Source organism: Quercus suber, unplaced genomic scaffold (assembly GCF_002906115.3).
Source record: "Quercus suber isolate HL8 unplaced genomic scaffold, Cork oak 2.0 scaffold_271, whole genome shotgun sequence".
Classification (NCBI taxonomy): Eukaryota; Viridiplantae; Streptophyta; class Magnoliopsida; order Fagales; family Fagaceae; genus Quercus; species Quercus suber.
In genome coordinates this window covers 450,615-462,714 of record NW_027069727.1, presented here as the reverse complement: position 1 = coordinate 462,714, position 12,100 = coordinate 450,615, and the positions used below count along the sequence as shown (strand labels likewise).

At 34.0% G+C, this 12,100-nt stretch overlaps 2 protein-coding genes across 2 annotated transcripts; one reads left to right on the top strand and one right to left on the bottom strand.

Moving 5' to 3' along the window:
* Window positions 1–574: 574 nt before the first annotated feature.
* LOC111990497 (uncharacterized) lies at window positions 575–1,591 on the bottom strand. The gene has a single exon (XM_024022271.2). The coding sequence runs from the start codon at window positions 1,320–1,322 to the stop codon at window positions 1,101–1,103; it is 222 nt and encodes a 73-aa protein (XP_023878039.1). The 5' UTR covers window positions 1,323–1,591; the 3' UTR covers window positions 575–1,100.
* An 8,849-nt stretch (window positions 1,592–10,440) lies between these two features.
* On the top strand, window positions 10,441–11,238 carry LOC112029541 (dirigent protein 22). The gene has a single exon (XM_024062225.2). It carries the CDS (start codon window positions 10,453–10,455, stop codon window positions 11,110–11,112), a length of 660 nt encoding a protein of 219 aa, XP_023917993.2. The 5' UTR covers window positions 10,441–10,452; the 3' UTR covers window positions 11,113–11,238.
* The last annotated feature ends 862 nt before the right edge of the window (window positions 11,239–12,100 follow it).

The following is a 12,100-nucleotide window of genomic DNA, read 5'->3' as shown; positions in this document are numbered from 1 at the left end:
GGTTTGGGGACGTGTTTCATATATTAGGCCTAATTCTGCACCTATTGAACCAAAATTAAAGCCATGTTCAGATTCAGCACAAAAAGTAAATCCCTTAGTAATTTTTTCCCAGTACCAATTATCAAAAGCCTTGGATTAAAAAAAAGTCACAAATCTGTTGGATCCTAAAAGGGTGTCAAGAAAGCGAAAAGAATGATTTAAATTAATATTAAAAAAAAAAAATGGGCCACTTCTTGATAAAGTTGGCCTATAAGATGGTAATAGACTAACATTATTTCTAAAAGTTTCCCACTACAAAAAGTAAAACAGGATTTCTGAAAGTTTGTCCCAGCTCATCTGATGTTCTGTTTACATATCTTACCTGAAGGCAAATTACCAATCACTTTAGGAAAGGGAACTAAAGTGAAACATTGGATATTATTGTCAGAATCATGTCTGGCTCAGATATTTAATCAACTATAAGCCCCAACAACCATCAAGACAAGAAATGAAACTCGAATTAACTTACCAATAATATCTCGAATTAGAGGAAAATACATAATCTAACATCAAGTGCAGAAGAACAAACAAAATGTATAGGCAAACATAAAATTTATTTCCACAAAATTACAACAATTACAACAAATGATAAAAGCCGAAAACACAAAACACCATAGAGACAAACTACCTACTCCAATTACATCATCTTCTTTCTAAAACTTGTGAAAACAACCAACGGGAGAGATTTTGTACTCCTTTTTTTTTTTTTCTTTTTTTCTTTTTTTCTTTTCCCTTACAACATAAAGAACTTGTCTGCGAATCCAGACTATTATACTAGACATTACACATAAAGTAAGATGGATTTTGGCCCAGCAGAAACTCGCTAAAATTTGAGTCCTGCAGGAACGAAACCAATCTATTCACAACCCATTAAAGGGGTATCTAAACACAACAAGACAGAAGCTTTACGCTGAACCTAAAAGGCTAAAACAACAGATCTACATAGTTTTAACGGTACAGCCTTCTCCAAAGTGAAAAGCTGCCAAAGCATAGACAATCTCAATTCAAAGAATTGAGAGAATATAGCGTCTGTGTACACTACCCTCACTTGAGAATCATGCCTAGGAGGGATCAGAACTCCCATCAGAGTTGTAGGCACTGGGAGGTGGGGTTGAAGAGGCAGAGTTTCTTCCACTTCCAACTTCTCCTATCATCCTTCCTACTGCTCCTCCCACCTTTGAGGCTGCAGAGACAACAGAATTGGCCAAGCTCCCAAAAATTTGAGCTTTGATCTGGCCTCTCTTGGGAGGAAAGTTTGTGTTTTTGGAGGAACTAGATGCCATAGGTGTAAAAGTAGATGATGATCTGCAAAGAAACAGGGAACAAGCAGAGCAAGAAAGCAAAAAAGGTGTGGGAGTTTAGGTTAGAGAAGAGAAAGAAGAAGCTGAACAGAATGAAAAGAAGGAAGAGAAAAAAGGTGCAGAGCAAGGATGTGAGTTAAAAGAACCCTGCAAAGATGCAGAGGCTCAAGGGAGCTTGAGAAGATCTAGCTATGGAGGTTGTAGCAGTTGTGGCCCAAGATTAGCTGGTTGGGTGCTCTTAAATAGATAGAGGCGACCTCACTTGGTGCAATATAAAAAGTAGATGATATTGCAAATTTGCAACCAAGGGCCTTTGTTTTTCTAATTTGTGGGGTTGTTCCATTTATAAAATCTAGGGGTATTTGCTAATTTGCTAAGTTGTTAAGGAGATAAGAACAATTTGATGAGACTTTGGTCGCAAGTATTCACATTTCACAATCACACCTTACTCACTTTTTCATGGACTGAAATTTAAATAAGGACAAGCCTTGGAGAGAATGTTCAAGAATTAGCAGTGCATCTTGGTGTTCCCACCAAGGTTCTCAGACTTGGACCGTTCATTGAATCGTAAATAGAAGAAGTTCAAAGTTTTTGAGGTCGAACCGAGGTCGAACCGTGGTCGAATCTTGATGACGTCATAATTAATTTATTAATTATTTAAAATATAAATAAATACTTTTAATTAGTATAAATAGAAAAATTAACTAAAATAGTCCAATTAGATAAAAGAGGTATCTTTATATTTTTCATATCATAATTTTGAAATATCAAAGCTTATGGGGGGGGGGGGGGGAAGAAGAGGGACACCTATTGTTTAAAAGGACCTCAATATTGGCGGATGACAAAAGTTAAAAAAAATTTGAATGGTCAAATCTTACTATTAGTCTACTGAGCTTCATAAGGTCACGTGGTAGTGGTTTTGTCAGGCAAAACAGTGGGCACACTTAACAAAAACAAGTATTAGTGCACTACTCAGTCAAAAACAAGAAACAAGAGCTAATATGAGGAGATGGGTTTCTAGCTGCTGCCTGTTGGGCGAAGTGTGGCCGAGAAGGAGAAGAAGAAAATAGGAGGTGGGGATGATCGGAAAGATATAACTAGAAAATTAACAGTGATGTTAGCAATCGCACCAACTTGGCTCTCTGTTTTCTTTTTCTCTCTCGCAATTTGTTTTTTTATTTTTTATATTTAAATTCTTTATGGACTGAGTCCTATTTTCCGGCCAAATAAGATCTGTTTTCCGGCCAAATATAGTAAAAAAAAAAAATGGAACCGTGCGAACCTTTAAAACCGTCCACGGTTCTCTGAACCCTACGGTTTGACTGCGGTTCGAGTGGTTTCATGCATTTTTCACATAGAGGGGTTCTTAGTTTTAAAAGAATCGGAATAACAAGGGGTTCACGGTTAATCGGGTCGGACCGTACGGTCCGGTCCGGGTCTGAGAACCATGGTTCCCACTACTTGGCATTTGTCTCTCTCACTACGAATAAGGTCACCTAGTGCTCACACTAAGCACCGCCCCTGTCAACACACACACTCCTTCGGTGTATGCCTTTAGGATATGTCTCTCAATTCAAGGATGCCTAGTGCTGCACACACAAGTTCACTGTTTGATAAGGTAAAAGTTAACAAATGCTCTAAGAACATTAATTAGTAAATTTTTTTTTTTTTTAAATCATGGAAAAAAATAATTAATATTTTGATAACTTTTTTAATTTTTCATAAAAATAGTATAAAAACTTTCCTAAAATAGTTTATTAATAATTACTCTAAGTGCACTCATTAACTTGACCATTTTGATAATTCTATAATTAGTTGGGAGAAGAAGGATTTGAATCTAATGAAAACATCAAAACTCAAAAGGTGTTAGTTGTGGTACAAAACCCTTGACACACATAAGGGCACTTATTCGCGTAAGTTTACCTGACGATATGAGTTTAGTTAGTTAGTTAGTTAGTTAGTTTTTTTTTTTTTTTTTTTTTTTTTTTTTTTTTTTTTTTTTTTTTTTTTGGGGGGGGCCTAAAAAGACATATTAGTCATTTTACATATGATAGATATAAAAACTTTATCTTGAAAATGAAAGACTAAATTGTAAATTATAGAGCCAAGAATCTTATAGTTCAATTAGTTGATAACTCCTAATAACGTATAAGACATTTATGGTTTAAATCCCTCATTTCTATTATAATTATCTGATTATCAACAAAATAAATGTAAAATTTCAGCCTTTCACGTTTTGCGGTCATTTTAATTTTGTTTAGTAAATTTTAAATTTATTTATTTGAACCCCTAACATTATATAATATTTTGATTTGAGTCATTTCGTCCATATCTATTATTGAGGTAGCCTTAAGTGCCAAATAAACTTAAAATTATTACATTTGGTCCAATCAAACATGCTATATCATTTACACAACTAATTAAATTTCGTTTAGTAAAAAATAGTAGTAGTGAGATATAATAGAATTATTTAAAAATAATATTTGATTATTTATTTATCTTAATTTTTTTTTAAAGAAGAAATCTTCTCACTCTCTCTCATCCTCACCAAGTCACATTGCACCACCTTTGCACTTCTAGTACCTTGAAGTCTCTTTCACCCTCAATTGGTAAAATTATCGATGGTTAAATAAGTGATCTAAAGTTTAATCTCCGTTTACACGAAAAATTAATTGGTGTCTTAATCTGATAATAAAGAGCTGTCATCAGGAAAGGATGTCATAACAAAAGATTTAAGGATGTCATAATATTTGTGGTGCATTTGTTGAGGTAAATTCATGTTTTCATTAAATTTGAATCAAATTTGAGGTCGTAACAGGAAATTATTCGTTTATGTTGAGTTTTTTTGGCAAAATGTTAGTAATAGCTAAGTTTTTTGGTACTATATGATAGAAGTGACGAGAGAAGTAATTACCAAGCAAAACAAAGGGGAGATAATAATAATAATAATTAAAGAAGAAGAAGTAGTCTTTGTCCGTGCCCAAAATAGGCGCTTGACAAGTCTTCAAACTCCTCCTTAGAGGAAAAATTTTCATTTAAGAACCAACCACTAAGTTGGAAGCTAATATATTTCTTCTTAAAAGGATTAGATATTGTTGATCGGAAGTTGTTAGGTTCTAAAAATTTAAAACAATTGACAAACTGTGAACACAAACTTGTCTAGATATAGATTTTAGATTCTATAGTGTATATTAAACAATGCTTAAGGTGTTACAAGTCTAAATACAAGAACAAGGAAGCTGCATGTTTAGGGAATTCGAAACATGCCAAGTTCGATCGATCAAGACTGGATTTGACTGATCAAGATGCGTTTTTGCAAAATTTTAAATGAAGCCCATCAACCCATTAAGTGATTAGGGTTTTAAATCTAATTCACATAGTATTGAAAGGAAACTCTAAGGGACGTTTTAAATAATGAGAGAATAGTGCTTCTTATGCCTCCTTTTTTAGATCTAGTGTTTCTTTACCCAAAGCTTTCTCAAATTTTCTACTAGCAATTTTCTTTGAAGAAACTCAAAATCCGACATTGTAGAAGTTACTGTCATCACTAGTCATCAAATGTGGTCTTGGAGTCATAGATTGGAAGTCTGTGTGTGAGATCTAAAGCTTGAACAAGTGGTTCATGTGAGAATAAGATCTAGATCAAGGAAGTCTATGGATTCAAAGCCCAGTTTGGTAACTGTGTTAGATTTACTACAAATTGATATTCTGAACTGTAAATCTCAACTTGATATAGTGGATTGTTCTCTTGGGGTAGTTCCCCACAAGGTTTTTTTTTTTTAATTTTTTTTTTAACCTTGAAACGAGTTGTTTCATTGGTTTTCTTGGGTTCTAACATCATTGAGTTATCTACTTTTCTGTTGTGCATGATATGATTTATTATTGTTTAACTTATATATGTATAATTGACATAAGTAACAACTCGGTTATTAAATTAGGTTAACCAAACTATGTTTTTCAGGGCTCTAAAACTTAACAGAAGCTAATATATTTCTTCTTAAAAGGATTATATATTTCAACAAATAAAGTATAAGTTCAAATTTTTCTTCTTCAAATCGATAGTAGTAACAATGAGAGATGTTAGATTTGAATTTTGAATATTTTCCTTAAAAATACCAGGAAATACTAGTTAGCATATATCAATAAAATGAATAAGCTTTCATTTTAATTTTTATTATGATTAATATATTTATAGTTTTTTATTGTATGATTTTTGTGGGAGCACTGATCCGAAGATATTCAAAGGTCCATAAGCCCTGCCCAAGGATAATCAAAGGCCCACACATGTGTCAATTGAACTCTGACATGTGGGGTAAGACCGAGGAGGGAAGATGTCGGGATCATTCAGAGCCGGACTAAAATTAAGAATAAGAGGTCCGAAGAAAGAAGGCTAGCTAGCTCATCGACCGGGGAGCCCAAGGATCAAATGCACCTTAGGAGTACCTTATGTAACTCCCTGCACCAGAAAGTAAAGCTCTATGGAAGACACCAGAGTCGTGCAATTAATGGAAAGGGGAAATATCTAGGAAGGTGGCTATCACCTCCACATTTAATGCTTTGCACCAACTGAACTTGCTGCATTTACGAGGAAAAGACACCTGAATAATGACTTCATAGCTCATAACTCTCTCTACCACCTCCAGAAAGGCTTTGATGGGAAAAGCATTCAAATTACTCCCCTGAGACGTATAGATGGAGGGCTAAGATGTAATGGAATGGACTATATAAAGGAAAAGAGAGAGAGAATTAAAGATCATACTGTAAAAATATCGCCTTGACTGTTAATGAGCAATTCATCCTCGGACTTGCCTGGGGAAGAGTTTACATTAAATCAGAGCTTCTTTCATTCGTATTAACTGTTTTAGTCATATTTTTCCCAAGCTTGTACTTTCCTTAGCATTGCAATTGACTCGAAAACCCACTCTCTAACAAATTTATTGTACTGGGCTTGAAGAACTGGGAGCCATTATTCTAAGTGGGCCTGGGCTTTTCATTTGAGTCTTTGAAATTTTATAGTAATTATTCATTTATTAAAAAAGTCTTGTTCAAAATTTTGAAATCATTTGTTTGTTTATGCAACTATGCCATGTACTCAAAGTATAATTTTTTTTTTTAAACTCATGTAATATGTTTATAAGGCATTTACATTTTAGTTGATAATTTTTTTAATATTAAATGAATACAAATAAATTTAATAAATTTGTAAAAATTAGTAATTGATTAAAAAATTATCTAATAAAATTGAAATAATTTTTAAACATATTACATTATTTAAAAATAAAAGATAATATAATTAATCCTTCAAGTACATGGCATAATTGCATTAAAAAAAAAAAATCAAGTTTTCGATCAAACTATATATTTTATTTTGAGAGAAGACTAGTTACAATAAAATCATACAATGAAAAATTTTTTTTTTTTTTTTTTAAATTTTTTTTTAACCTTGAAACGAGTTGTTTCATTGGTTTTCTTGGGTTCTAACATCATTGAGTTATCTACTTTTTTGTTGTGCATGATATGATTTATTATTGTTTAACTTATATATGTATAATTGACATAAGTAACAACTTGGTTATTAAATTAGGTTAACCAAACTATGTTTTTCAGGGCTCTAAAACTTAACAGAAGCTAATATATTTCTTCTTAAAAGGATTATATATTTCAACAAATAAACTATAAGTTCAAATTTTTTTCTTCAAATCGATAGTTGTAACAATGAGAGATGTTAGATTTGAACTTTGAATATTTTCCTTAAAAATACCAGGAAATACTAGTTAGCATATATCAATAAAATGAATAAGCTTTCATTTTAATTTTTATTATGATTAATATATTTATAGTTTTTTATTGTATGATTTTTGTGGGAGCAATGATCCGAAGATATTCAAAGGTCCATAAGCCTTGCCTAAGGATGATCAAAGGCCCACACATGTGTCAATTGAACTCTGACATGTAGGCTAAGACCGAGGAGGGAAGATGTCGAGATCACTCAGAGCCGGACTAAAATTAAGAATAAGAGGTCCGAAGAAAGAAGGCTAGCTAGCTCATCGACTGGGGAGCCCAAGGATCAAATGCACCTTAGGAGTACCTTATGTAACTCCCTGCACCAGAAAGTAAAGCTCTATGGAAGACACCAGAGTCGTGTAATTAATGGAAAGGGGAAATATCTAGGAAGGTGGCTATCACCTCCACATTTAATGCTTTGCACCAACTGAACTTGCTGCATTTACGAGGAAAAGACACCTGAATAATGACTTCATAGCTCATAACTCTCTCTACCACCTCCAGAAAGGCTCTGATGGGAAAAGCATTCAAATTACTCCCCTGAGACGTATAGATGGAGGGCTAAGATGTAATGGAATGGACTATATAAAGGAAAAGAGAGAGAGAATTAAAGATCATACTGTAAAAATATCTACCTTGACTGTTAATGAGCAATTCATCCTCGGACTTGCCTGGGGAAGAGTTTACATTAAATCAGAGCTTCTTTCATTTGTATTAAATGTTTTAGTCATATTTTTCCCAAGCTTGTAATTTCCTTAGCATTGCAATTGACTCAAAAACCCACTCTCTAACAAATTTATTGTACTGGGCTTGAAGAACTGGGAGCCATTATTCTAAGTGGGCCTGGGCTTTTCATTTGAGTCTTTGAGATTTTATTGTAATTATTCATTCATTAAAAAAGTCTTGTTCAAAAATTTGAAATCATTTGTTTGTTTATGCAACTATGCCATGTACTCAAAGTATAATTTTTTTTTTTTTTTTAAACTCATGTAATATGTTTATAAGGCATTTACATTTTAGTTGAATTTTTTTTTAATATTAAATGAATACAAATAAATTTAATAAATTTGTAAAAATTAGTAATTGATTAAAAAATTATCTAATAAAATTGAAATAATTTTTAAACATATTACATTATTTAAAAATAAAAGATAATATAATTAATCCTTCAAGTACATGGCATAATTGCATTAAAAAAAAAAAATCAAGTTTTCGATCAAACTATATATTTTATTTTGAGAGAAGACTAGTTACAATAAAATCATACAATGAAAAACTATAAATATATTAATTATAATAAAAATTTTAAAAACCATTTATTTATAAAGATATATGTTAACTAGCACTTTCCAGTGTTTCTAATAGAAATATTCAAGGTTCAAAACACACATCTTTCATTATTATAATTAGGGGTGTTCACCAAACCACATAAACCGCACAAACCACACCAAAACCGCCCGCAAAATGGCCTAATCGCACTGCACCGCAAGTAATAGTGCACCACATTGCACCACACCGCATGGTGCAGTGTAGTTTGCGGTTTTATAATAAGAAAACCGCACAAACCGCACTGCACCGTACCCTCTCTCTATATATTAATATATTTATTTATTTTTAATATTAAATATATTATTAATAGTTTAATAACCCTAGTTTTCCAAAAAAAAAAGTTTAATAAGCCTAGCAAATGTTGACTAGAAAAGCCAACTCAAAATAAAGAAAAACTAGTTCAATAATTTAAAACTTGGTCCAAAAAAAGGGGAAAAATTAGTTTTGGGTTGAGTAGAAAAAGCCCAAAATTTGAAAAAGTACCGATTTCAAATCGCATCTTATACATAGTATTACACATGTGACCGCAAAAATGAGGTGTAGTGCGATTATGGTTTTAGCTAAACTCTAAACCGCACCACACCACACCGCACCGCACATGTGACTGCAAAAATAAAGTGCAGTGCAGTTATGGTTTTAGCTAAATCGCACCGCAAAGTGCAGTTCTAAAAATGGTCCAATACCGCACTGCACCGCACTACGAACACTCCTAGTTATAACAAACTAAATAAAAAAAATTAAATTATCCTTTATTTGTTGAAATATCTAATCCTTTTAAGGATAAATATATTAGCTTCCAACATTAAATATTAAAATGTGGAGTAGCCAAAGTAGTCGATTCTTAAATGAAAGTTTTGGGCAGGCATTTACAAAACAAGACACAAAATTCAAGGCAGTTGTAATTCAACAAGTTCAATGCTGAATTTACAGTATAAGATGGCTTTTGGGCAGTTTAATTATCCTTTATTTCGGCATTAATTTTTTTCATTNAAGAACTTCTTTTGCATCAAAATTACTCTGACAGTCTCTTGAGAGAATTTTAAGTTTTAACTTCTGCTACACCGGGATCTATTGTGTCAAAATCAGTTTAGTTATAGCTGGTACAATTTCTCCTTTACTTTTCCTTATTATCACAGCCATATATAGCAGCCATATTACCCTTAAGTAGCATCACAATTACATTTATACTGATCTGGTTGAGGCTTCGTCCAACTACTATCCAAGCCTGGTTGTCTTTAACTTTTGGCACAAGCACTTGGATTGTCAGTGCAACCAAATGAATCTCAAAAAATTTAACCATTCAATATAGGACTTCGTGTATGTTCACAAACTCATGCTGACAACTTGACATACACATTTATTTCTCATATTCCAAATAAAATATCGTTTTCAGTATAACTTTTGGCAATGTAGTTTTCTCTGTTTAGTTATTTTAAGGTTGTATATAAGAAAAACAGGGACCCTCTCTGATTTCGTATCTCTCTCTTTACCTTTTTCTGATATTTATATAGAAATTAGTTTTTTTAATTTTTTTTTTAAAGATATGATAGGGAATTCAACCTATGAACAGATATTTGGCCCTTTATATCATTATTATCATTATCATCTTCTTCTTTTTGTGACGAACACATATTTGGCACTCTCTGCTCAATCTCTAATGGCAATCGCACGATCCTGAACTAAGGCCACTTCTTTCATTAAATTAGTGGGTAGGTCACCTTTGACTTTAGAAATTTAATATGTTTTGGTTTTGCTCACATGTTATCTAATCCTGTATTAAATTATTAATTGCCCCCTTATTTTATGTAATTTGGTTAGCAATTCTGATTGTTGTCGATGAAATTTTGGCTTGCAATTACCAATTAATTGGTTTAGTGTCTCGTTGGTTGTGCATTGCATATTAAATTGGTAAATTTACTCAGTTAGCAGCGTATGTTAGCAGCTCTTGAACTGCTACATTAATTTTATCCACGAGTCAACGCTTCTCTATTATAAGATTATGTTTGAAGCAATAAAGTTTTCAGACACAAACCCTTGTTTGTTCTCTAAAACACTGCGAACTTTTCTCCCCACCATGGCCCAAACTATCTCAAAGCCCACTTCCACTTTGCTCATATCCTTTGCTATTTTCTTCTTCTCAATCTATGTCACTGCAGAAACACCCGTTTTCTCTCGAAATTTGTCTCCTTCATCACTAGGACTTAAGCAAGAGAAGCTAAGCCAATTCCACTTCTACTTCCATGACATTATTACTGGCACCAAACCTAGTGCTGTACGAGTTGCCCAGGCTGCCACAACCGACACTTCCTCGACGTCGTTTGGAGCTGTGTATGTGATTGATGACCCTTTGACGATCCTGCCCGATAATACCTCGAAAGTTGTAGGAAGAGCACAGGGAATTTATGCCTTAGCGTCGCAGAGTGAAGCAGCGTTGTTAATGTTGTTGAACTTGGCTTTCACGGAGGGAAAGTATAACGGTAGCACTCTTAGTGTGTTAGGGAGAGACGCTGTCTTGTCCACCGTGAGGGAGATGCCAATAATTGGTGGGAGTGGTGTTTTCCGGTTTGCACGTGGGTATGCTCAGGCCAGGACTAAAATGTTTGATGCCAAAACTAAGGACGCTATTTTGGAGTTTGATGTCTATGTCTTACATTATTGAGCCATACACATGTTACTTGGCCATTCGTGTTTTTATTTTATTTATATTTTTTATGGTGGAAATAAAATACCAATGGCTGAATGTATTGTCAGGTAATTGGGGATGTATAATTTTGTGACAGATATATAATGCGTTGACTTATTCACAAGTCGGTTGGGGTCAGGTTTAGGGTCAAACTGCTACTCGACCCTGACGGGACCGACGAGTCTGTCTCACATGGATGATCCCATCAATATAGACGAGGACACCCTCAGGCAAGACAAGGTAAATACCCATGTTACAGACGAAGACAACCAGACCATTCAATGTAGCCAATTAAACATAGAACGGTTGCAGAACCAGCTGTATGAGCTGTTAGAGCACATTAAAACCATATTATAAGACACAAAACGTTACCAAGAGGGACATTAAGGCCACCATAACTGCCCCTAACAACTAGAAGAAGCTGGGAAGACATATAAAAGGCCCTCACAGTGTCAACACAAGGTACCAAAAAATACTAAGATAATTTCATTGCCATTTTCTACGGTTCCATTTTTATTTTGAAAAGAGTTACCTTGTATTGACTTTGGCATCGGAGACATTGTGGTAGGCACCACACCGATGACCATTTTGAGGGTACGTTCATACAGGTTGACGATTGGTTCCATCTGCCCATTGTGACTGACAAACTTACGCTTCATCAGTTTGGCGCTGTTTGTGGGAAATTCTAAGCATTTTTCGTATTTCAATCCGAAAACACAGTTTCTATTTTTCAGATGGAGTCTAATCAAGATTCTGCAGCCTTGGCCCAGCAAGTCCAAGCTCTAGCGGCCACCGTTGAAGAACTTACTAGACAGAATCAAGAAATGAAGCTACGGCTTCAAAAGGAGGAAAATCGGTCCAAGGGCAATCTAGAGGATGAGGGAGACAGCCACAGAAGAAATAATCAGCAAAAGACCACCACTCCTGACGAACATAATTCAGATCTTCTCCAAGAGATGAGGAA